Source organism: Lycium ferocissimum, chromosome 9 (assembly GCF_029784015.1).
Source record: "Lycium ferocissimum isolate CSIRO_LF1 chromosome 9, AGI_CSIRO_Lferr_CH_V1, whole genome shotgun sequence".
Lineage (NCBI taxonomy): Eukaryota > Viridiplantae > Streptophyta > Magnoliopsida > Solanales > Solanaceae > Lycium > Lycium ferocissimum.
The window spans coordinates 59,962,671-59,990,622 of NC_081350.1; the positions used below are offsets into that span (position 1 = coordinate 59,962,671).

At 35.6% G+C, this 27,952-nt stretch overlaps 1 protein-coding gene across 2 annotated transcripts; it reads left to right on the forward strand.

Annotated features, from left to right (window-relative positions):
* The first annotated feature begins 1,643 nt into the window (after positions 1–1,643).
* Positions 1,644–27,699, forward strand: LOC132031415 (heavy metal-associated isoprenylated plant protein 47-like). 2 transcript variants are annotated; one of them, XM_059421374.1, is made up of 4 exons: positions 1,644–1,780; positions 26,373–26,458; positions 26,565–26,643; positions 27,234–27,699. In XM_059421374.1, exons 2-4 carry the CDS (start codon positions 26,453–26,455, stop codon positions 27,563–27,565), a joined length of 417 nt encoding a protein of 138 aa, XP_059277357.1. In that variant the 5' UTR covers positions 1,644–1,780; positions 26,373–26,452; the 3' UTR covers positions 27,566–27,699. The 2 variants fall into 2 exon arrangements, with proteins under 2 accessions (XP_059277357.1, XP_059277358.1); XM_059421375.1 differs by lacking the exon at positions 26,373–26,458.
* Positions 27,700–27,952: the final 253 nt, after the last annotated feature.

A 27,952-nucleotide genomic window follows, 5' to 3' on the forward strand; every position in this document is an offset into this window, starting at 1 on the left:
TTCTTCTAATTTCTGCTCAACTTGATGAAATGCAATTGGAATTATCCTTTCTTAGTAATTTTGCTTTGCTAAGCCTTTCAAGGTTATGGTAATTACAGAAATTAGTATTCTTAGGTCTTTAAAGTAACTTCATGATATATCTAAAGAAGTCTATCTCTAGCGGACTATGTTTCAGGTCTCCCTGAACCAAAGTGATTTACATATTCTTTCACTTTCGGAAGGCATGCTAAATTACCGCGCGAAATGATATTTCGAAGTTGCATTAATTGTAGTTTGGAAGATTTATGACTTAGGAGAGCTATAAAAGGATTTGTTAGATGTCACTCTTTTTGCTCTTGCAGCTTTGTGAACCAAGGAATCCATATAACAATTTAATTATGCAAGAAAATGTAATATGTAGAAATAAATACTGTAGGGAGGTGCAGAGGGATGGTGAAGAGGTTGGTTATTGGATGCAGTCTTGGGCTATTGAGAAAGTTGCCTTTAGATTAGAGTTTGTGCTTCTTGACTGCTTACAGATTTCAATTCCCTGTTCGTTCTATTCAATTTTTTTACTTCACCAGAATTCAGAGCTTAATGACTTTAAAATAGGCATATTATCTATTAGTATGATAGTTTAAAAGCTTCTTAGCAACTCAATAGGTCCTGTATCCCCTGTTTCAGAACAAGTTTGCTGCATTTATTGTACAAGAAAACCGACTACGAAAAAGATTTTTCCAACCTGATTTGTTCTCATGTTAAATGTGTGGCAACTTCTGTTTTGTTTCTAAAGTACAATAGTCAGATGCATTAAGCATGTGGTTAGTAATTCATAACGATAATGGGGAAGTTTGTTTTTCCGGTGGTTGAAATTCATGTGACGTTATGGTCTTACTTAAGATCTATGTTACTCGGACTCTCCTAAAATGTCGTCGGGTGTGTGTCGGATCCTTCAAAAGTAGTGTATTTTTGGAGGATCCGACACGGGTGCGGCAACACTTTCGAAGAGTCAGAGTAACTTAGCTTAAGATTCATGCTTTCTATGTTTTTGTTTCTTTTGTTTTTGACATTTATTCGTTCTCTCTCCTTTTCGTAGTTATCTCCCTAGGTTGGGTGTATATCCACTGTTAGCAATTCTACTGGTGTATATATGAGACACATAATTTGTTTGTTTTACGACCTAGTCACTTAAAAATTTGTGGGTCGTGCTATGTTTTTGTGATGAGGCTCTTTGATTATGACGGACATTTCAAATATCTCGAGTTCTCTTATTACAAAGTTTCTTATTTGTTTTCTGCACAGTTTGCCCATCTTGTTGGCATCATTATATATGCTAAAGTCTCCTGGTGGTGCTACTTTCAGGCAGACCAAGCTATTTTATATTCAGATGTTTTTCCTGAGCTTTCCCAGTTAGTATGTCTTGTTTGGGTAAAGTTCAGAGAAATTTGTGCCTCTGTTATGTGTTGGTTTACCGTGAATGAAGCATAGTTGCATCTCTTACCTTCTCTGGCGGCTCTTGAATATTTGGGTTTGTACATTACCGTGTGTCTTTTGTATTGAAGATGAAAAACATATAGCTCAGGGGAATGGTGGTTTTTGGGATTTCTATGGGTCGACACTGAAATAAGAGAAATGAATTTAAGCTTCTAAGAGTTTATCAGGTGGAACAATGCATTTTGCTCTTGAATTAGTGAACAACACAGCTATATGGTCCATTACAGTGAAAGAAAAACTTGTATGCTTGTTCCAACTTCGAGAGCTGGAGATGGTAGCAAAAAAACTAAGCTAGAAATCAGTTGAGGTAAGGCCTGCGTACATCCTACCATCCCCAGACCCCACTTTGTGGGATTACACTGGGGTTGTTGTTTTCAACTCTTTGTTTTTTACTTCAAGATTGTAGAAGTTGATTTATTATTAGACTTTCTGAAAGTATAGTTCCATATTAAAATACTCATGTATCACATCGAGCTGCCTATTTGGGTTGGTGAAATTTGCAATAAATGAACCTTCAATTGAATGAGATCGTGGCTAGTTTTTAGGTAGCAAACACTATGTTTCAGCATTTTAATTGATTCAGCTACTGTTCAATTAATAATATCAATGAATAAGGGCAAAATGCCTGAACACTGCTCTAAGCCTCTAACTTCACTTGAGTCTCCACTCCAATTAAGCCAACTTATACCTAAAAGAGATCAGACTGGCTAGGGATGAGAAGACAGACAGAGAAAGAGAGGGAGGGAGGAGACCGAAATTTGAGGAAGAGGATAACAGAATTGTGAAGCACGGTCTGCCTGAAAGATTCTTTTGGCAATTTGAATCGGCAAAGTGAACCTCTCATCCGTTGATCTAATCTGATAAGTTTTTTGAGTATATGAGTCATATGATGCTTTCTAACCAGATCTGAAAGATGAGGGTAGCCTCGTCGTTTTCTCTTCCCTTGCTTAAATGATGTCATTCTTTTTAACTTAAGTTTTCTCTTCCTTCGCCAAGATGACATTGTTCTTTTAACTTATTTTTGGATTGCTCTAAAATTGTTGTTTTATTCCTTCTTCCCACTTAATGCTTAACTAACTACTAATGAGAAATGATGCCCTTACATTCCACCCATCTTCGATCCAGTCTTGACCTTGAGACTGTAGCTACTCATTCCAAAAGGTGATTCATCATGAACTCCTGATCCTTTGAAGTGGCTTTTCTTGGGGTTTGATTCGACTAATGCACTAAGACTTGAAAGGAGTTAGATTGTTGCATTTAACCATCATCGTCTACAAAATGATCAGTGAATTACTGAGGAACTGTCCATCTCCAATTAGGTGATTTTGTGTGTATTGTCATGCCTGTATCAAACCTTCTTCAAGAAAGAGACGTGGAATACTGAATAAACATGGGAACCTAGAGGAAGTTCCAGCTTATATACGACTTGTTATATGCTTTTGCAGCACCTTTAAGCTATGTTGTTTGGAGTCGGGTGCGGGTGCGGGTGTCGGATACGGGTACGGATCTAGAGGTCTGATTCTTCATGATCTAAATTTTAAGATCCGTGGGTACGGTTCTAGGTATGGATACGGGTGCAGGGATTCGGCAAAAGATAATTCAAAATTCTAAAAATAGAGTTATAAAACTTAAATTATGAGATATTATGTGGAAAACTTGAGGAGAAAATATTGATCAAGAGGAGAATCTCGGAAGGAGATAAAAGGAAAGGAGTGACATAGAAATTTCTATATATAAGTTATTCATTTTCTTCAATTTCACCATAGCTTTTATTTTGATTACATAAAGCATTGAATCTGTCCGGAATTTCTCCCTCGATTTTGGTCAAAGTACCCAAAATTGGTTCACCAGATCGGGTACAGACCCCACATCCACACCCACACCCACACCCACACCCACACCCACAACCATGTCGTGTCGACACGGGTGAGGCACCGAAGGTGAAGAATCCGAGTAACATAGCCTTTAAGTGTCCATAGTACTTGGAATTCTGTTTAAAGTTCCTCTATTGGGCCATAGAACTTTTTGTGTAAGGTTGAATTTTCAAATACAATGTCCCCAGCATGTAGCTTGTGCTCTGTTCTCCTTTGGTCAACAGAGTATTTCACTCTTTGCTTGGGCTTCAGCTAGATACTCCTTCAGCTCCTGGGCCATTGTCTGTGTATATGCCCTGAATAATTCATCAACTGACTACACAAAGATCAGTGTTATCAAAAGCAAAAAGCGCAGAAAAAGCATGGGCTTCATTGAAAAAAGGCGCAATGGTGTAAATATACGAATATACACATGTTTAGTCCAAGACTAATAATAATGCCCATGAAGAACAAATATATGGACAAGGAAATTGTAAAAACATTACGATAAAGTGAAATATCAATTATCTAGTGTAACCTCTTCAAGAGAGGCTCATTGGCAAGGAAAAGTATTCTTAGAGCCTTGATGATGACACTAAAGCGCACATAAAGCGAGGCGAAGCGCTCAACATATTTAGAGCCTCGCTTCAGGGCTTAAGCGCACCTTTGACAACACTGGCAATGATTGTGCAAGGACACAGAGGTACTTGGGAGGAGCAAATCCATACAAGGTTTCAAATAGTGTGCAATTGACTGCAGTGTGGTTGTTCCACAACTAAGATAGTGGTAACCAAGCCATCCACTTCTCAGGGTGCTGCACAATCATTGCCCTCAAGTTGGTTTCAGGAACATTGATTGAGTCTTTTGTGGGTGGTAACCAAAGTTAATGTTTAAGTTCTGTGCCTGATCCTTGAAAGCATTGACGCCAAAATAAACTAATGCAGACCTTGTACTTGTCTGTTCCCTTCTTTCATTTTTTTTTTTTTTTTCACGATCAAAGTAGAAGGTTGTTCTCTGCGCCTGTCTTTTGCTCCTACAGACTTTGGTTCGAGTCCAACTTGTGAAAGAGCTTGTGAGTATATACCTATATTATGGTAATCTATGGAGCTTGTAGATATTGTCTGAGATGATGTGAGCTATTTAGGATGCAGTGGAAGGATGCTTGAGGCCGAAAATGCATCAATACTTACTACCAGTACCATTATATCCTTACCTTCTGCTGTAGCAAGTCCTTCATTGAAATACATGCCAATAGATTTCAAAGCTTGTTAAGGTACTGGTGAAGGCTGAAAGGCAATCCAATATAAGGAACATTCACTGTCTGAACTCTTTGGCATATGTCACATTCTAAGACCAACTTGTTGACATCTAGGTGCATGTTGGGCTAGTAACAGTAGGTTGCACTCTCTTTAGTGTCCTCTTTCGACCTGAATGACCTCCAATTTGGGTGCCTAGTGGTAAGCAACTATTATAATATCCTTTATCCCCATGGTAGGCCAATGTAAATCTTGCCTTTTTACCTTATAACTTGTCAAGACAATGTGTAGTGCTTGTGGCTAAGAGGGTCAATTAGTAGAGTAGATAACAATTTTTATGCATGAGCATCAGTCTCCACCAGAAAGACCTTACTGTTGTCCACTAATGTCAACATTGAGTCATTGCTCTTTTCAATTTCTCAAAGGCTTCTTCAGCTGAGGAACACCATTTGAATATAATGAACTTTTCTCCAACATGTCAGTAAATTGTAGCACCACAGAGTTTTCCAAAATACTTGAGGCCTGATATGTCACGTCCAAAAATCGAGAGTCGTGATGGCACCTAAAGAGTAACTGTCCATTAGAGAACCATCCCAATTCAAAGATCCCACACAATCTAAACCCCAGGGTGAATCTTGATACACCTGTTTCATTCCCATCACCCTCAAAGCATAAGCACCTTACCCATAAGCTTAGTAGAGCAGTATGTATCACTCGGGTAGTGCTAGATATCCCCAAACAACTCAAAAGTGCAACCCTTAGTTCTTGGATGAAAATTGGGAGATTTGAGAATCTAACAAAAAATCTGTGTTTTGGAAGTTAATTTTGTGTTATGTATTAACTTAAATCAAGTTAAATTCACTTAACTTGGTGTTGGAAAGTGATGGAGGAATGATTCTCTCTTCTTGAACCGAGTCTGGGGCGTGGGACGTTAAAACCCACAAGTTAAAATCATGTTTATGCTTTGTAGGTATTTATTAAATACTCAGGAAAGTAACGAAAATTAATGTGGCATTGTATTTTTCACTGTTTAAGAACTTCCTTTCTGGAATAAATATAAGACAATTTATATATGATGTGTGGGTCCTGTACAAGCATGTCTAACTAGGCTTCTTAAGTGGTCTTTTCAGGAGTCCGGAACCAAAATGCCCAAAAAAAAAAACAGTTTCGACCAAAATATTCCAACAAAAAAAAAATATTACGAAAATGCCTTTAGCGCAGTAAATTACTGCGCTAAAGAGTTAACGGACACGGCTCCGTTAACTGCTATAGCGCAGTAATTTACTGCGCTATAGTGCTTTGTTTTTTTTTTTTTTTTCCTGCTCTTTTGGTTAACCCTTCTTTCGTTACACTTTTTAACGTACTTTGACCATAGATTAATCATGCTTCGGGACCCCGAAACTTCAATATTTTATATAGAACCCTACTTATTTTTGTGCGATTAATTAGGTAGGATCAACACATCAAGGATACACAAAAGTTCGGATGACCGTTTTAGAGGTTGAAAAGTGCTCGAACGCTATTTTCGTTCAAGGCTCGGTGACATTAGCTTGAAGTTCTTTACGAATACTTAAACTTGTTCATTAATAATTAATTAAAAGTTAGTCAAAATGGCAGCGTTCATGCAAAAAAAAAAAAAAAAATTAAATTGCATCATTCATAACCTTGAGTAGATGAAAATACTTAACACACTAATTCATTAATAAGAAACTCATGATATATTAAAAATACAATCACAACATTCTTGAAAAAAACTTAACATACTAATTAATACCTAAGAGATGTGCCACCACCACTAGAGGTACTTCCACCACTAAAGTTTCCTCCACCCCGAGAGGTACTTCCACTGCGAGATGTAGTTTGACCACCATGCCGTAAGGGACACTTGCGCTTATCATGACCAACATAATTGCAAAATGAGCATTTTCGAGTGTATCTCCCCGGTGGAACATCCATTTCATTATGAATATGCGAGTATGCATTCTTTCTGAATTTACGGATAAATGCTTTATTTGCAACCATTGAAAATGGATGTGGTGGCCAATAACCCTCACTACCTAGTGGGTAGAACCTTCCGGATACGTTTTTACATAATTTTCAACCGTATATTCCTCGGCCATGTAAGAGGAGGCGTTCTTTCCCATTGTGATAAAACACTTGAGCGTGAGAACATGGCATGTGATATGTTTGCCACTTGCCGCATGTGCATGTTCTTGGAATCTCACAAATTGTGTGAACGTTACCTCCTTTACCTTGGTGCACACTTGTTGTGAGTTCAAATATGCGCTCTGCAGGGGTGTACTCCATCCGATCATGTTTCTGAACCTTATATTTGTGGTACTCGAATAGTTTTAACGGTTTGGCATCCATCTTAGACCTTCTCGCATGTGCTTTGGCCTCTTTTGATCTGCGACGAACCGCTCCACAACCTCGCTTAAATGTCATTCTCACCATTGCGGTGACGGGTAGTCCCCGTGCAAATTTCAACAAGCCATTGAATGACTCGTAGCCGTTTGTTGTCGGCATACCCCATCGTCTACCTTCATCCTTGTGTAATGTCCATTTGTCTTTATCAACTGCATTTAACCAAAGGAAGGCTTCCTCATTCGCCCGCCTAATAATGTCCATTTGCGGTTAAACTTCTTCTCCCCGATGCTCGTTGCGTGTACCGCCCACATCCAATTGCAAAGTGCTGGGATTCGATATGCCTTTTGGAAGTTTGCCTTCAAATGCCTTAAACAATAACTGTTACACCTCGGAAAATTTTTCGTTGATGCATAGTGAATAGGCGAACGAAGAGCACGAAGTATATGGTGTTTCGATAAGTAAGAAATAACATTTGATGATTCTAAATAAGATTTCAAAGACATTTGAAGTAGGAGACGAAAGTTGCTAAGGAAAGCAAGGTATATGTTATGTGTCGGGCAAGATTTACGAGTATCGAATTAACGATGACTTAATGAATTTTTGGAGAAGAGTTATAATGTCTCTTGGATTGTTAATGAAGTGTTAAATAAGTGTTAAGAAGGTTCCATAAGGATTTAAGAACAAACAAATAAAGGAATTGAGTTTATGGGAACTTTGGTAAAACTTGGCAAAATTTTCGGACAAAATTTTGGTCCACATTGGTGGGGGAATATCTCCTAGAATATGGGTGTGTTTCTTTTTTTCAAATTGAAGTTCATCGAGTCTATTTTCCAACGCAACAAACCGCTCGTCAATGTGAGGTCTGAGTAAAAAGTTATGGTCATTCTACGACGGTCCGTCCGAGAGAGAAATCCTACGGACCATTTAACGCCCCGTAGGACTTTTGACGGTCCGTAGGAAATCCTACGGTCCGTAAAATGGACCCGGCCCCAGAGTCAAATGGTCACGGTGACCCATTTTTTGACTGGGCAGTTCTACGGACCATTTTGACGGTCCGTAGGAATTTATACGGCCCGTCAAAATGGGCGCGAATTGCCCGACGGATCAGATTTTAAGTCATTAAAAGGGAGACCCACATTCATTAATTCATTTCATTTCCACACTACTTCTCTCTAGAACCCTCTAGAAATCTCTCTACTCTTCATCCACAAGAAAACAAAGGAAATCAAAGATCAATAACAAGAATTCAAGTGAATCGAAGTGTAAGAAACCCATCAAAGTTCATCTAAGCCAAGAAATTCAAGTGAAGGTGAAACTAGGATTTTTCTTAAGTGAAGTGTTTGCACCCAAGGTTCATTCCTACGCCATCTAAGGTAAGTTTTATGACCTTTCCTTGTTGTTTAAGGTATTTGAAAGTTGAAACACTTGGATTATCTAAGGAAATAGGAAATGGGTCAGGAATGGGGGAATAGTGTCACTTTTGAGTAAATGTTTGGATTGAGTTATGATTCTTGATACATTATGATTATAATCATGTTATAAATGATATTGAGAACATGGAATAGACATTTTATATGAATGAACGAAATTGTGTGATATGACCATGAATATGGATAAATTGAAGTGAATTGAGAAGTAAGGATAATGTAGTTGAATAAAGGCTATTGTGATGATATGGTGGATATTATTAGGGGCTTTGTTTGGGAGTTGATATGGGATATGGAGAAAGTTGTATAAATAAAGGAAATGCTGCCCAATTTTCTCTAGCTTTAGTAAGCACGTTCTTATAATCGATTAGCTAATGATGATGCGAATTCTCTTGAAGGTAGAAACGTGAGCGTTGAAGGAGAACGAGCAAGCGATAAAATAGTTAAACGACAAAGGTATGTAAGGCTAGTCCCTTCTTTCTAAGGCATGACTCTATGGTATGAACCCTCCTATCTTTCTATGACTTCTACACATATGTATGTATTGGGAATGATGAGTCTACGTCATAAAGAACTATGAGAGGGAGCTAGGAGGTATGTATAAATGTGATGATGAGCCCAAGTCTAGAGATCCTAAAACTTATGATACAAGATTTCTACAAAGTTAATGACCTTTATACGATTCCGTGCTATTATTCATGGTTGATAGACCCATCATATGATGTTCGTCTCTTTCCTTCCAAGGCATGATTTTCCCCCTCCATGAATCTCCTAAATTCGAAGAACTAAGAGCCCACGTTCATGAATAGCCATACGAGAGAAAGATAATACATATATTATGAGCGCGACGAAATGACGATGAGTCCATGACTATAAGGAGCTACACATGTATAAGATAAAGAAGAAGAAAGATAAGGCAAGTATGAAAATTGTTGATGATAAGTTAAGTCTAAAGAAGTTATAGCCCATGACATGATGTTCCTATAAAGCTAAGGCTGTTATCATTAATCTATTGATGTTGATCCTTATATACACTCACCTTATGCTTGTTCCTTCAAGGTGAGGCAGAATGCTTATGAATGCGCCATAATGAAATCGGGGGTCCACGACCTTATGTCACCCCGATAAAGTATGATTATCTATGAGTTTCTATGCATGCATTATGATGAGTTATGATAAGCCTACTATGATGAGTATATTGTTATGAGCATACTATTATGAGCATATGATATATTACACCGCGCCTATACGGGCGGGGCGGCTATACACCATGGCCGGATGGCATGGCGGCGCCACTAGTGGACGGCATGAGATGATACCCCGACGCGGGAGGCACGACGCGGGCTAATGTTATTGATTATCACGCCGCACCTATATGGTCGGGCGGCTTATACACTTATGCATACATGACATGATGATGTTTATGAGAGTAAGCGTATCACTATTTCTTTTATGATACGAATCGGTACAAAGTTGCTCCTCATTTGATGTCTCCCTATTTCATTGATGTTCTATTATTGTTTATGCCTTACATACTCGGTACAATATTCGTGCGACGTCCTTTTCTTTGGACGTCGTGTTCATGCCCACAGTGCGCACAGGGAGACGTTGCGGATCCATAGGAGCTATCGGCGACATACCGAGCCCTCCTTATTCCGGGAGGTGCTATTTTGAGGTAGTCTTTTGTGTATATATTTTGGGCACGACGGGGTCCTGTCCCGTCCTTATGGCTAAGTACTCCAGTAGAGGCTCGTAGATACGCAGTGTGGGTAGTATGGTTCCATAGTCTTCTTGTATATATATATATATATTATTTTGATAGCCGAAGGGCTTATGTTTACAAAAAAAAATGTTTCAAATGTTAATAGTTTTCCATGATTATGAGTATATAGAATGAATGGGATCAGATAAGTAGCAGCATGAGCGATGTTCGGTGGTTAGCCCCGGATACCCGTCATGGCCCGTAGTTCGGGTCGTGACAATAACGATGGTAGGCAAAGGGCGGTTGCCACCCCTGCAAATTGAACATATTGTGCAATATGCCAGCATTTCTGTCTGATATCACACATATTCCCATGCGATCCTTAATAACGTGTTGCCTTAAGTAGTCCAAAAACATACCCCACGTACTAATGCTCTCATTAGCTGCAATTGCAAAAGCTAGAGGGAATATAGCTCCATTTGCATCCATTCCAATTGCTATTAGCACTTTATGTCATACTTCCCGTACACATGTGTTCCATCTATTGATATTACAGGCCGACAATGAGCAAACCCATCAATGCATGGTTTGAAGGCCCAAAATACAAAATCAAAAATATTACCGGGCACACCAGGCTTCGATTTGAGCTTCTATTCAACAACAATACCATGATTGAAGTGTTGTAGAGCCGCCATGTATCTTGGCAACGTCTTGAAAGAGCCCTCCCAATTGCCGAAGACTATTTCATGTGCACGCCTACGCCCAAGATACGCCTTCCTCCTAGTGACAGTTTTGTTATATACTTTCAAGACGGCTCTAATACAGTCTTTAATAGGGTACCTGAAAAATTTAAAATATCAGCATATAACAGCGAGGAACATTATATTAACATAAAAAATAAAAGAAACTTAGGCGAAGGGGATACTTAGGCGAAGAGGAACATCATATCACATGCCATGTTCTCACGCCTTCAAGTGTTTTATCACAATGGGAAAGAACGCCTCCTCTTACATGGCTGAGGAATATACGGTTGAAAATTATGTAAAAACGTATGCTGGAAGGTTCTACCCACTTGGTAGTGAGAGTTATTGGCCACCAGATCCATTTTCAATGGTTGCAAATAAAGCATTTATCCGTAAATTCAGAAAGAATGCATACTCGCATATTCATAATGAAATGGATGTTCCACCGGGAGATACACTCGAAAATGCTCATTTTGCAATTATGTTGGTCATGATAAGCGCAAGTGTCCCTTACGGCATGGTGGTCAAACTACATCTCGCAGTGGAAGTACCTCTCGGGGTGGAGGAAACTTTAGTGGTGGAAGTACCTCTAGTGGTGATGGCACATCTCTTAGGTATTAATTAGTATGTTTAAGTTTTTTTCAAGAATGTTGTGATTGTATTTTTAATATATCATGGGTTTCTTATTAATGAATTAGTGTGTTAAGTATTTTCATCTACTCAAGGTTATGAATGATGCAATTTAATTTAGTTTATGATTTTTGCATGAACGCTGCCATTTTGACTAACTTTTAATTAATTATTAATGAACAAGTTTAAGTATTCGTAAAGAACTTCAAGCTAATGTCACCGAGCCTTGAACGAAAATAGCGTTCGAGCACTTTTCAACCTCTAAAACGGTCATCCGAACTTTTGTGTATCCTTGATGTGTTGATCCTACCTAATTAATCGCACAAAAATAAGTAGGGTTCTATATAAAATATTGAAGTTTCGGTCCCGAAGCATGATTAATCTATGGTCAAAGTACGTTAAAAAGTGTAACGAAAGAAGGGTTAACCAAAAGAGCAGGAAAAAAAAAAAACAAAGCGCTATAGCGCAGTAAATTACTGCGCTATAGCAGTTAACGGAGCCGTGTCCGTTAACTCTTTAGCGCAGTAAATGGCATTTTCGTAACATTTTTTTTTGTTGGGGTATTTTGGTCGAAACTGTTTTTTTTTTGGGCATTTTGGTTCCGGACTCTCTTTTCTGTGGAATGACTCCAAAAATTAATCTTTGACAGAAACTAGGGGCATTTAATTATTAGTCACTCTTTAGTTTTTTATTTTAGTATAGGTGACTCAAGTTTTAATTATTAGGTAGAGCTGATAATTTTCTATTAGTGATTAAGGGATTTTGAAGTTGCCCAAAAGTTTCTATTTTGACACTTTAACCTTCAACTTTATTTTTAACACTTTGCACTCAAGTTTTATTTTTAACACTTTGACCCACCCTCGCCCAGACCCCGCCCCCGACCCCATGCCCCCACCCCCTCCCCTTCCCCCCGCCCCCACCCCACCCCAGCCATTTTTTTTTTCTTTATTTTTTTTCACCCCCTCCTCCTCCCAACCCCCTAACCCCGCACCCCCGCCCCCCCCCCCCCCCCCCCCCAAAAAAAAACATTTTTTTTAAAATTTTTTAATTTGTTTTTTCACCCCCCTCCTCCTCCTCCTCGCAACCCTCTTCCCACCCCCACCCTCATCCCCCACCCCCACCCCCACCCTAAAAAAATGAATTTTTTTTTTTATTTTCTTTATTTATTTTTTCACCCCCCCCCCTCCTCCTCCTCCTCCTCCTCGCAACTCTCCCCCCCCCCCCACCACCCCCCAAAAAAAATTTAAATTTTTTTTTAATTTTTTCTTACCAGTCTCCACTCCTCTTCCCATCCCTCCCCCCCCCCCCCCCCAAACTATTAAAAAAAATTTGATTTTTTTTTTTTTTTTTCCAGCCCCTCCTCCTACCACCCCTCACTACCCTCCCCCCCCAAAATTGTTTTTTTTTAAAAAAAATTTGAAAAGTTTTTTTTTGCACTACCCCCCTCCCCCACTCAAAAAGAATATTGAAAATAAGTTTTGATTTTTTTTATTTTTTTTTTGGTTTAGGAAAAGTTTGGATAAAATTCAGGTTGTTGTTGTAGTGTGTTTGTAGTGAAATAGATGGTTTTTCTGTTGTTGTCCTGGTATGGTTCAGGGTTTAGGAAAAGATATCCAATAAATGTTTTTCTTGTTCTTGTCCTGGTATTTATCTGGTTATGTTTATAGAAGATATCCAACAGATTTATAGTTGTTGCAACAAGTTCTACACTTGTGGCAACAAGTAGATAATCTGTTACAACAACTACAAATACATGTGATATAGCTTCGATTGTTGGTTACGCTTTGTAGAAAATATCCAATGATTTGTAGTTGTTGTCCAAGCCGAAATGCTCCATAGTTGTTAATTGCACTGTGTTGTAATAACAGTTATTTGTTGGAACTTTATGACATTTTAATGTTATTCTTTTTTAGAAGATTAATTTCTGCTCTTGGTGCTTGTGAACTTGGTTTATATGATATGTTGATCGTGTTCAAATCACAAATGTGTGTGTTGTTAATAAATTGTTGAATTTTCGACAAGTTAATGAATCTGTTGCAACAACTCAGAACTTGTTGGGTTTTATCCAACAAGTAACAGACTTGTTGCAACAACTAGTAACTTGTGTTTTATCCAAGCTTGCTAAAAGATTCCGAGCAAATAAGCAATACAACTGTTGCAACAAGCGATGTGCCTTGTTGCAGCAACTAAGTTACATGTTGGGGTTTTTCCAACAAGTGGAGTGACTTGTTACAGAAAGTTGGTAACTTGTTGTGTTTTATCCAACAAGAGTAAGGACTTGTTCAACAACTATGTCTTTTGCTACAACAGATATTACAGTTATTGCAACGGATACTACACTTGTTGCAACAGATATTACGGATTGTTGCAACGGATACTACTTGATTCACCCATATTTAGTAATCAACAAAGGGAATCAATGACATTTAGTGATAAACAAAGAAAATCAATGATAAGTAGTGATCAATATATAATACTTAATCAATTTGATGGTAATTTGAATCAGGAATATGCACTAAATCCAATGATCATTAGAGTGAATTGATGTGAACTACTTGATTCACCCATATTTAGTGATAAGCAAATGAAATCAACGATATTTAGTGATCAATATATAATACTTAATCAATTTGATAGTATTTTGAGTCAGGAAAGATGATCTACTAAGTCAGTATGCACTAAATCGAGTGATTATTATAGTGAATTGATGTGAACTACTTGATTCACTCATATTTAGTGATAAACGAATGAAATCAGCGATATTTAGTAATCAATATATAATACTTAATCAATTTGATAGTATTTTGAGTCAGGAAAGATGATCTACTAAGTCAGTATGCACTAAAACGAGTGATTATTAGAGTGAATTGATGTGAACTACTTGATTCACCCATATCTAGTGTTAAACAAATGAAATCAACGATATTTAGTGATGAATATATATATATATATATATATATATATATATATATATATATATATATATATATATATATATATATATATATATATATATATAACATCCTTAATGGATTAGATAGTAATTTCATGGATTAGATGGACAATTCTAAGTATATTCTTAGAACGAGATATTACGATTCTTTTAACGGATGCCACAGTTGTTACAAAGGATACTACAGTTGTTCCAACAGATACTACACTTGTTGCAACAGATACTACTTGGTTCACCCATATTTAGTGATCAATAAAGGGAATCAGCCATATTTAGTGATAAATAATGGAAATCAACTATATTTAGTGATAAACAATGGAGATCAACCATATTTATTGATCAATATATATACTTAAGCAATTTGATGGTGTTTTGGGTCAGGATAGATGATCAACTAAGTCCAGTACGCACTAAACGGAGTGATCATGGGAGTGAATTGATGGGAACTACTTGATTCATCCATATTTAGTGATAAACAATGAAAATCAACCATATTTATTGATCAATATATATATATACTTAAGAAATTTGATGGTGTTTTAGGTCAAGATAGATGATCAACTAAGTCCAATACGCACTAAACGGAGTGATCATGGGAGTGAATTGATGGGAACTACTTGATTCACCCATATTTAGTGATAAACAATGGAAATCAACCATATTTATTGATCAATATATATCTTTTGAAGCAATTTGATGGTGTTTTGGGTCGGGATAGATGATCAACTAAGTCCGGACGCACTAAACGGAGTGATCATGGGAGTGAATTGATGGGAACTACTTGATTCACCCATATTTAGTGATAAACAATGGAAATCAACTATATTTATTGATCAATATATATACTTAAGCAATTTGATGGTGTTTTGGGTCAGGATAGATGATCAACTAAGTTCAATACGCACTAAACGGAGTGATCATGGGAGTGAATTGATGGAAACTACTTGATTCACCCATATTTAGTGATAAACAATGGAAATCAACCATATTTATTGATCAATATATATACTTAAGCAATTTGATGGTGTTTTGGGTCAGGATAGATAATCAACTAAGTCCAATACGCATTAAATGGAGTGATCATGGGAGTGAATTGATATGAACTACTTGATTCACCCATATTTAGTGATAAATAATGGAAATCAACCATATTTATTGATCAATATATATACTTAAGTAATTTGATGGTGTTTTGGGTATAGATGATCAACTAAGTCCAATACGCACTAAATGGAGTGATCATTGGAGTGAATTGGTGTGAACTACTTGATTCACCCATATTTAGTGATAAACAATGGAAATCAACTATATTTAGTGATCAATATATATATATATATATATCTACTAAAATCATTAGTAATTTGTTGCAACTTCTTCCACAACTGTATGATCTGTTGCAGCAGATTAGTAACTTGTTTAAACAGATTAGTTACTTGTTGGAACGGATTAGTAACTTGTTGAAGCAGTTAGTAATTTGTTGCAACTTCTTCCACAATCGTACTATCTCGTTGCAACGGATTAAATAACTTGTTTAAGCATTAGTTACTTGTTGGAACGGGTTAGTAACTTATTGAAGCAGTTAGTAATTTGTTGCAACTTCTTCAACAATTGTATGATCTGTTAATCATTTAGGCAATTTGTCTAAAGAGATTAGTAACTTATTTAAACAGATTAGCAATATCGTGAATATGTTGCAATAATGGAGGAGTTTTTGCAACATATAAGATACCATTTGCAACATATGAGTAAGTTGTTGCAACATATGAGATACTATTGAGTAAGTTGTTGCCATATACCTGCAACATATGAGTAAGTTGTTGCAATAATTCAAACAAAGTGATTAATGCACATGCAACAATTAGTCAACTTGCTTAAACAATCGATCCATCCGTTGAAACAGTTAGTAACTTGTTGCAACTTCTTCAACAAGTGTATGATCTCGTTGCAACAATTAACTCATCTGTTGCGACATATTTTTTAGTTTTTACAATAATTTAAGTAATTTTTTGATTTTTTTTTCCAACAAGGTCAGTAATTTGTTGTAACAACTAAGCAACTAAGCAACCAAGCAATTCTACTGGATCCATCTATTGCAACAATTAGTAAGCAAAATAAATAAGTTCATAAACAGAAATTGTTCAACGACCACCTTGGCTCCAAATACCACAACTAATCAAAATAAATAAGTTCATAAACATCATTCACAAATAACATAAAGGACAAAATATTTATAATTAGTTATGAAAAACTACTATTACACATATAAACAATTATAAAATTTATGTATATAATTTATTGGTTTGGTTCGGTTATTTATTACTAGAACCATAACCAAACTAAAATATTATCGGTTTTTAAAATTTAAAACCAAACCAAACCAAATGTCTGTTTTTTTATTTGGTTTAGTTAAATTTTCGGTTTGGTTTTGGTTTTAACCAAAACCGTGAACAACTCTAGTTGCAACAACTAAAAATCTGTTGGATATTTTCTACAAACAGAACCAAATAACTGAAGTTATGTCCAACAGATTTGTAGTTGTTGCAACAGATTGTCTACTTGTTGCAACAAGTGTAGAACTTGTTGCAACAACTACAAATCTGTTGGATATCTTCTACAAACAGAATCAAATAACTGAAGCTATGTCCACCAGATTTGTAGTTGTTGCAACAGATTGTCTACTTGTTGCAACAAGTGTAGAGCTTGTTGCAACAACTACAAATCTGTTGGATATCTTCTACAAGCAGAAACAAATAACTGAAGCTATGTCCAACAGATTAGTAGTTGTTGCAACAGATTGTCTACTTGTTACAACAAGTGTAGAACTTGTTGCAACAACTAAAAATCTGTTGGATATTTTCTACAAACAGAACCAAATAACTGAAGCTATGTCCAACAGATTTGTAGTTGTTGCAACAGATTGTAGAACTTGTTGCAACAACTACAAATCTGTTGGATATCTTCTATAGACAGAACCAGATAAATACCAGGACAAGAACAAAAAAATCATATGTTGGATATCTTTTCCTAAACCCTGAACCATACCAGGACAACAACAGAAAAACCTTCTATTTCACTACAAACACACAACAACAACAACCTAAATTTTATCCAAATTTTTCCTAAACCCAAAACAAAAAAACAAAAAAAATCAAAACTTCCGTTCAAGATTTTTTTTTGGAGTGGGGGGACGGGTTTTTTTTTTAAAAAACAAAATTAATTTTTTAGGGAGGGGGGGGGGGAGGGTGGTGCAAAAAAAATAAATTTTTTGAAAAACTTCCTTTTTTGGAAGGGTGGGGGGTGTAAAAAAACAAAAAGAAAAACTTTTCAAAAAATTTTTGGGGGGGTGGGGGGTGTTATACCCCATTTAAACCGGGTTAAAATAGAATACAACATATTGGAGATTCCTCTTTTGCTTATTTTAAGGAATCGCCACCTAATTAATTTAATGGTGAATTAGGACACCTATTTTATTAACTAAGGTAAAACCTAACTATACCTCCATCAATGATGTGTCTGATTTTTAATTCTAGGTAAGGGTTCTAGATTATCCTAAAGGGAAGGGGTTAGGCATCCTTTAGAATCCGTTAACTACGGTTTACCGGTCAAACTTAGGTTAATTAATTAAGACTAAATATAGTGTTTAAATTTTAAAAAAGTGGCTTACAAATATTACCAAAGTTCAAAGAAAAAAATAATATTAGCTAAAATAAAGCTTAAAGAAAATGATAATTTATGAAAAGAACTTTAAAAGCTAATAAGACTTATAAAGGTTATTAAGATTTTAAAGGAAAAATGCAATGATGCTATAATATTTCATAAATATTACTAAGGCTTTAAAAATGCTATTTAAAATAAAACTTGTACCAAATATAATAATCTTGCATAAAAGAAAATTTCAAATGCCATTTAAAATAAGACTTATAAATATTTGCTAAAATTTTGAATAACAGCGTCGTTTAAACTAAAGTTTACAAAATACGATGACTTGCATATAAATAGAAACCCTTTTAGAAGAAAGCTTAGCGAGTTTAAAAATTTGGAATAAAAATTATATTATGAATATAATAATGTAGAAAAAAATAAAATGCAAAAAGGTAATGAGTTTTCCTCCTCTAACTCTATTAGTCGTATTCGGCTAAAATACGTATAGTTTGATAAGTTTTGAAGAAATTATTTATAAAAATTCTTGAACTTATATTTGTATATTAGTGATGTTTTGAAAATAATAAGCATATAGCTCCTTTAATTCGAAAATATGAATTTATGCCATCGATTGTTCTAGAAGTAAATATTACGAATACTATAAATAACTTAAATAAAAAAAGAAGAAAATGAATCTTATGGGATTAATGGTAAGTTCCTTTCTTAAATTTACTACCCATTATAGTAAAGCTAAACCCACTAATTTACTAAAATTCATCTAAGTTAAGAAAAGTAAAACAGGATAAGATGTTAGTCATAAAATACACAACAAATGAGGCGCGAAAACATAAATGGGCTCAGCCCATTTAAAAAGGGTTGCTGCGATGAAGCTGCTGTTGGGCCTCGGCCCAATATGTTGCTGCGGATCTGTTTGACTGCTGTTGGGCCTCGGCCCAGCAGAGATTTTATGCAAAAGACTGCTGCGGATGGGCTGGACGCGGAGAAGATTTCGTTGGGCTTTTAGCCCAACACCGAATATGGGAGACGAACGAGTCCCTCGGACTCGTATGCGGTGATCATGCAAAAAAATGAAAGGAAAAGGATTAGTATGAGTCTAGACATTTAGTAATGCAAAATTTCATAACTCAAAGAAAGAAACTTCGAACCATATCGTGAAGCAAAAACTTCAAATCTTACTAAAAAAAAACGATCAGACGAATTATAACCAAGAATGATAATGTGGAGCTAAAAGCCAATATGAAGACTATACGAAAAAAAAAATCAGTTGCCGCATGATTCTAAACTTCTATTCAAGCATTTGAGGGAAAATAAAGAAAGTGCCTCACTGTTAGGCAGATCCATCATGTTTTCCCAAAAGTGAAGACAAGGCTGGACTTATTACTAAATTAGCCAAAATCCCGAAATTATTTTTTAAGAACAGAAGACTTCGATTGATAACGGGGAGCAGCTCTGCTTTCTATTCTACGATCCCGTCTTTTAATTACTTCCAGGATATGTTAGAGATTACCATGGGAACCTGTTGTCAATTAATTAGAAGGACATGCCATTCTTTTAAATATTCTACAATTAATTACATTTGAATAGCAGTTTAAGAGGTAATGTCTTCCTTAACCAGACCACATATGCAGACCGAAAATGAAGTTGAAGAGAAATTAAATACTTCTACTGGACTTCTCAATAATTATTGTCACACTACATCTTCTTTTAGCTAAGCTTTATCAAACTATCACCCAACAAAGACCAAGAAATTCAAATAGAGACTACACAACCAATATCCATAAATAGGGAAAAAGATCTGATTTTTCAGAGGTTAATGAACCCAAATTACAAATCATTCTATTGAACTAAATTCAAATAACAAACCTTGGGACCATTCTAGGAGGATCAACTAAACAAAGGACAGGTAATCTTCAAAAAAAATATTCTGTTGCCTCGGCCCCGAAAGATAACATTAGGACTTAAACAAACGAAGACTCAAACTAAACTCACAACTAAAGAATAGAACACGAAAATCAGAAGGACATGACCAAAAATGAGAGAGTACTACTTCCTTTAAATGCAGCCAGATAAAATGGACTTGGAAAAAAAAAAAATCCAAAATGCTCCCAAAGTTCGGTTTTAAACAAACTCGGCCACACAAAACAGAAATCAAATTTAAATCTTAAGCTTGAACTCGACAGGTTAAGGGTCTGGAAATGCTTCAAAACCCCTGGTGTTTGAGTTCTATTATTTTTGCAAAAATGGCAGTTTCAACTATAGGTGTAGCAAACCCAAAGTGCAGCACAGGATCATTTTTTTTAGCAAATGGAAGTGTTCAGATAAATGCAGCAGATGTATGCCACTTTCAATCTCAGATAATCAATCTAGCATAGCATTGTAGTCATAGTGTGGGCATATATGCCGAGATTCGAATCAACGGTTTCAAGATTTCCAAGTTACAACACGCTTATCAAATCATTACACAGCAGTTAACTAATCTATTCTAACCAAAACACATGAGTCGACTAACATACCATACATGCCTACTTTAAATAGACCAGACCAACGTAATATTTAAGACGTATTCAATTCAAACAAGTTAAACCAACACATGAACCACGCTCAACAGACCTCGCCCATACGTTTCAGGCTACACTAAGTCATCCCCCGCGTATAAAACTACAAGAATCGCGTAAGACAAGCTTAACTACATAACTGACATTATTCAGCTAATTCAATAACATATCAACATGCTTTGACTGCTGGTCTAGCATAAAAAGAGCGTGGCTAGCAAACTACACAAGAGCTAAACAAATCCAAAACTAGGCCATAAACAAATTATCCTGCTAACTTAAATTAACCGACATGCTTAAACTAAACGCATAACACATAACACATAGAGAAACAAGAAATTGCGGAAAGAATAAAAGAGAAGGAAGATCATATACTGAAGCAGGGGCAGAATTAAAACATAACTAAACTACAGGAGTTGGAAAACAGGAAGAACTGAATGAAACGATACTAAGAGGAGGAAATTCATGGTTTAGTCAATGAAGACTAAACAAGTGCTTCACAAGTTATCGGATAGATTCAATATTAAGTGTTTAAATGAGATGTAAAGTAGTCATGACTCTTATGTATGAACTCGAATTAACAGCCAAAAGTTTTAGACGAGGAAGATAAGATTAAATAGGGACTGAGCATTAGAAATGACTAGCACGTACGAGAAAATAGCTATTTTCAAAATAGGATGATGTTTATGCCTTCAAACCTCCAACTCGGCCTAAATAGGATTTCAACAGTTCACGGGACCATACAGAAGAATATCTTAAACCAAAACAAGAAATTTCTCATGCCTTTAGACGATTAGTGCGACAGAGACCTTAAACCATATTTCCAAGCAAAATACTGGATATACTAAATAAGCAACAACCATCATCGAAAGACAAATATAACTTCCTATTTCACAACATCGAACGTGATTTCCTATTCTTACAACGTCAGGCAAACAAAGTTCAACATAGTATCGAACTCGAAACTTGCAACACAGTAAATACACAACAGAGAATACAAATATGCATCAAAGTCGAAGCGAACTAAAATGAAAGGAGGGGATTGCACTGACCTTTCTTGTGTGCAGTGAACTGGTGCGGGGGTCTCGGATTTATACTCGAACGCGACGAAACCCAATTTGCTCGGATTAAAATAAATCCCCAAATCAAAAATAATTTCTTGACTATTTTTGTTTTTGCTTTCTTATCTCTTTCTTTGTGAAGCTACCGGCTCTCTCCCTTTTTTAGATATGAGTTCATCGCCCTTTTTCCTTCTCCACGACTAAAGCGGACAGAGATCCAAAAGAAATCGAAGATGATTTTAAGAGTAATATTTGGAGGTTAGACTTAACAGGCGATTTGGAAGTTGAAAGGGGGAGAGGAGGCGAAAAGAACCTCTTTCAAATGACCTAAAAGCGAGTATTTATAGGCTCAGATTAGGGTTTCGGGTTTTCAAAATTTGGCTCCAAGGCGAGAATCAAAGCTGTTTGAAATCAAAATCAGCTCTGAAAAGCCGATTTTCCTCAGAAAATCAGAGTTGTTTTGGATCTTAGTGTTGACTATATCCGTTGGAGGTAGGAGAGAAAGAGACCTTCCAATCACGAGATGGGGGGGTACGAAAAAATATACGAGATTTCCCGAAGTGTCGTGACAAACCACTGAAATTTGCTGGAGAGGGGAGGGTTTTTCCGTTGAAGTGGAAAGAGGAGGAAGACGACAATGGCAAAGCTGCCAATCGTCTGAAAACCAAAAAGAAATACAAAACCTAATGAAATGAATAGTGGGCCGGGTAGTTGGGCTTGGCTGAAATGAAAAAGACAATGTGGGCTGATGAAAAGGGGATTCTCGATTGGGCCTAAAATGGACTGGCCTTTTGAAAATGATTTAACAACCTTGAATGAATTATATACTAGCAAATGCTTAAATAAATAAATTATACAATGCGAAGTATAATTACTACTAGTTATATGACAGTGACAAATTGTACGATATCATAATAGTTGCGCGATGAAGTTTAAAAGTAAATAAATGCCATTGCTTAATTGTATAAAATAAATGCGATGCGTTTTACATAAAGGGGGTAAAAAAAAATGCTAAAAGCGACTATCGCGATTATAATATTAGGTGTTTGCAGCATGATAATAATAATAATAATAATAATAATAATAATAATAATAATAATAATAATAATAATAATAATAATAATATTAAGACGACGGTTATAAAAATATTAATAATTATAATATTAAGTGCTGGCAGCATAATAAAATAATTGTAATATAATAATGATGATGATAATGATAATAATAATAATGATAATAATAACAATAATAACGATGACTAAGTTGGACAGTGGGAAACGACCAAACTAATGAGAGTAAATAATTATGGTAAAGTATATATAACTATTCGCAAATGAAAATTTCGAAAGGGGGGGACAAAATCGGGTGTCAACGGGGGGTGGGGGGGTGCAGGGTTGGCGAGAGGAGAAAGGGGGTGAAAAAATAAATAAAGAAAATCAAAAAACAAAATTTAAAAATTTGGTGGGGGAGGTGTGGGGGCTGGTAAAAAAAAATCAAATTTGTTTTTTTAATTTTTTTTTGAGGGGGGGGGGGGTGAAAAAACAAATAAAGAAAATCAAAATTAAAAAAAAAAAATTGGGGTCGGGGCGGGGAGGAGGAGGTGGGGGTGAAAAAGCAAATAAAAAAAATTAAAAAAAAAATTTTGGGGGGAAGGGGGCGGGGGCGGGGAGGGGGGCCGTGAAAAAACAAATAAAAAAAAATTAAAACTTTAAAAAAAAATTGGGGGGGGGGGGGGGGGTGAGGGGTGGGAGGAGGAGAGGGGCTAGTGAAAAAGCAAATAAAAAATATCAAAACTTTTTTTAAAAAAAATAATTAGGGGGGTGGGGGGAGGGGTGGGAGGAGGAGGGGGATTGGTGACAAAGCAAATAAAAAATATCAAAAATTAAAAAAAAAAATTGGGGGTAGGGGGTGGGGTGTGGGGCTGGGGGGAGGGGTGGGAGGATGAGAAGGGGGGCTAGTGGGTTTTTTGGATTAAGTTGGGATCTTTTTGTATTTTATAAAAGATTAAGAAGTTTTAAAAAATATACTTTGAACCTCAATTATCTTAATCCCATATTTAAATGGGTTTTGAGATGAAATGGTCCCCACAAGTCACCTATACTAATTTCATAACTAAAAAGTCACCTTTAGTTAATTCTTCCCAGAAACTAGCCGGTTGGACCTCTTCGTAGGAAAGCTTGTCATTGTATTGGATGGACTGGGAGGGAATAACACCTATGGGGTTATGAATATACTTTTGAAATATAGATCCTTGGAATACCAGATGTACAAAGTGGACTTTTTATCAGTCATTCTTTAAATGATAAATAATTACAAGTGATGGAGACAAACAATTTAAATAACAGAAAATTTAATATTTAAAAATTGTATCGAGAATGGCCGGAAAGGTAGAAATATGTTCAGATATAATTTGATCATTATGAACAAATTTGAAAGTCATTCATTCGCATCTTTGATATAAAAGTATGGGAGAGATCAAAAGGAAGTATGTTAGTCCAATAGAAGGCTCTCACGGGGTGTAAGCCACGACTTTTGCCTTAAGCTGGGTTGTGCTGTGGTTTTTGTATTGGGTGAACCCAAGCGTGAGAACTTTAAGTGACAAAGCAAATGTAAGTTATGGCAAACTCAATTAGCTCATCCCCTGCTCATCAAAAAATGAAAAGTGATCTCATCCCTTTCCTTTTCCTAAGAAAAAAGATAAACCTTTATCAAATGATTAGTTAAACAAAAAGTTGTATACATCAATTATTTGGAGTTCAATTAATCTTTTAAATGGTTAAGTGAGAACTCTAATAAAATCGACGATCTTTGGTTCCACCAAGTTTATGACGTTTCTCTATAATGTCACATGAATCTATTTTTTTATCTCTTATATATATAAAACTTTTTTTTAAAGAGATAAACGACTTATCTTTGAAAAATCAACCAACAGAAGTGCGTTGTGTGTATTGATAAAACAAACGAAAAGATAGAATAATGAAACAAGACGAAAACCTCTTCAAAGTTCAAAAGGTTGGCTTTGAAAAGGGAAGACGGAATAACCTCAAGTCTCTTAGTTTTTGATTTGGTCTTACCTAGTAATTTTAATTGGAAAATTTATGCGGCATAACTAATTATAAGAGGTATTTATGGTTTATAACTACTATTTAAGTTAATTACATTTCGTAGCTATGTGTAGTTGTATATATGTATTTGAATGTATTTGGTTTACGTCCATAAAAACTGAATACAATTATATGTGTATTTATATACATATGTATATGGCTGAATACATTTTGACTGTATTACAACTGTTTGTTTGCCTTTTGACTGTATTATAACTGTATGTTTGCCAAATGAATTGGTTTACGTACTGCAAAAGCTGAATACAATTGTATGTGTATTTATATACATATGTATATGGCAGAATACGTATTTTGACTGTATCTTTGCCAAATGAATTGATTTTTGATTTTATGTGTTGTTTGTTTCATTTATATACATATGTACATGAGCAGTGTATTTAAATACACTCAAATACAGGCGGGGATACCTAAAACCTAGCTATGAATATAAATGGAAAGTGTATTCAAGTACACCTAAAAACCAACTATGAAATATAAATATGCAAAACATAGCTACGGGAAAACAACTCTAATTATATTGTCATTTTTGTAGTTTCTCTTTTTAATTAGTACTCCCTTCGTCCCAATTTATACGAGGGTTGACCTATTTAGGGTTCAAATAGCTTTTTCTTTGACTGCGATTTTCTCCAACTCTATTCATATATTGTGAATTATTAATTATGCAAACTTATACTAATTCTTATATAGTTTTCAATTATGTAAATTTTATAAAATACTCGAAGAATCTATGATTGAAATTGTAGTCAAAGAAAGAGTTGTTTGACTCCCCAAATAGGTCGACCCTCGTATAAATTGAAACGGAAGGGTGTACTAAACTTTGATTTATATGTATTTCTCCGTTGTAATGCAATTTCATTTTTCTTGTACCTTATATTTTGGAGTGTGGAGGTAATAAAAATTCGAAATTCACCAAAATCAAAATTTAGTTTCCCCGAAGCTTGAATAATATCATAATTATAAGAATAATTTCGTTAGGGTAAGGCAATACTTTTAAGAAACCAAATTTTAATTTGTTTTTTTATGCTTATATAATACTATGTTATATCTTTTTCACTATCGGCTCTCGATTTTCCAAACGAATTTAAATTCTACTGAATAAGTACAATTTTTCTTCTCTTCTTTTTCCATATTCTTTGTCCTTTAATGTGCTTAATTATTGGTATGCTACTGACGGTGTTATATCTTTTTCAAGTATGTGAGATGAGAGACAAGAACTTAATTAGTTAACTAAGGAGACTTTGGAGCTCCCTCCTTGGTATTTTAATAAACAACAGGTTGAGGTAGTACTTCAGTGATGTTACTTGGCAACGAATTATTCCCTCAATAGTATATTTTATAAATTTCGTATTTGATTACGAATAAGGTTCACATCATTGTTTTTCTTTAATCTTAATTTCCCTCTATTATTCTTTTATTCTCTATGTGCTAACAAATTATTATATATCTTAATTAAGAGAGAAAATTTTGCATTTGACTTGGCTTCTTGGGTAATGATTAGTACATTAGTTTGTTCGTGCACATACATCCATGTCTTAGATTTCTAATATCTTAAGAATCTCTTATATAGGTCACTTCTGCCCCTCCTAATGTCCCTTCATTTTTATGTCCCATTTGATTCCTAGAAGGCTCCAAATATAGTTTTGAAACATGAAGGTAAGTTGAAACAAGATTAATCTTGAATTATTTGCTTTCTTTGTTTGTTTGTTTTTTCCCCTTTTTATCCTATCCATTGCTAATCCAATGACACTCTGTTATACAGCAAAAGGTAGTGATTGATATCCCACTCATTACTGATGGGGGCAGATCAAAGGCAATGCAGATTGCTGTAGCTATTAAAGGTATGCATGATAAGTTTTTCTTCTTTCTTTTTAACCCCCTAAAATTAAATTTGAAGGTTCAATGATCAAAGTCTCTAAATTCGAAATTTGTATGAATTCCAAAAAATCTCAGAATTATTCTGCTAGGGCAGTCAAGCAAACTCTCACACAAGCCTCCAACGATTAATTAGTCTGATTGTAAATTAGGTTTTTTTTTAAAAATTATTTTTTAATTTTTTTTATTACATGGGGGACAGGGGAAGGGGAAATGGGAGAGGGGATTACAACGTGGGATTCAAACCCTCACCAGCAAGGTGGAAGTTCAGGTAGCCAATGAACTGAGCTACTAAATCCGTACGATTGTAAATTAGGGTCACTTCTGATTTTTGGAATATTGTCTTCGGGAGTCACTCTCGATTCTTTCATTTCCAAAGTGAAGATTATTTTCTTCCTGAGTATCTTCGCCCACACAAATACACATACTTTATCATGATCAGCTTCAGTAATATTGTTAATAGTACGTAATATATTATTTTACCCACTCCAGCTGCCCCAAATAGTCCGATTTTTCCTCTTTCATCCAGAAAATTGACCGTGTCGGTTCATTGTAGGGGTTACATCGGTGAATATAGACAAGGAAAAAAGCCATTTGGTGGTGACAGGAGAAGGGTTTGATTCCTTTCATTTGATGAAGTGCCTAAAGAAGAGATTCAAGTGCTCTAACATTGTGAGCATTGAAGAAGTGAAACCTCCCAATAAAGATGAAGAAAAAAAGAAAAAGGAAGCAGAAGCAAAGAAGAAGAAGGAAGAAGAAGCAAAGAAGAAGAAGGAAGAAGAAGCAAAGTGCAAACCATGTTGCCCACCAAACCCTCCTTGTGTACAGTACTATCCATGTGTGCAACCTGTTTATGATAATTATAACCCAAGTTGCACTATTGTGTGATGCAAAACTTGTGGAATTCCGAGCAAATTCTTGATTCCTCGAATATAATGGAATTTCACCGTATGTTGAATTTTGCAATCTACCTTCTCTTATTAAGAGTTATCCTATAAAAAGGCCTCGTCATTCCACGTTTACTAAGTCGTGACACTGTTTCATCTAAATTTTTTACTACTCTTTATACAAACACTAAAACTATTTAGATAAATGATGTGATCACAAACTTGGTCTAACAGTTGGTTTTTGATAGTCAAATGCTCCATTTCCTTTGTGGAGGTTTTGGGAATTTTCTCAATACGTTAGGTACAGTTTGCAGAATCTTTTAATTTGGGTAGTTGAAAATTTTAAGTTCATAAAGAGTTGAACCCTTGATTAAAGCAATGGGCCAAC

Excerpts from the sequence above, each read along its gene's own strand:
- LOC132031415 (XM_059421374.1), top strand. Across the intron at positions 26,644-27,233 it reads GATTGCTGTAGCTATTAAAG|GGGTTACATCGGTGAATATA; the intron begins GTATGCATGATA and ends GGTTCATTGTAG.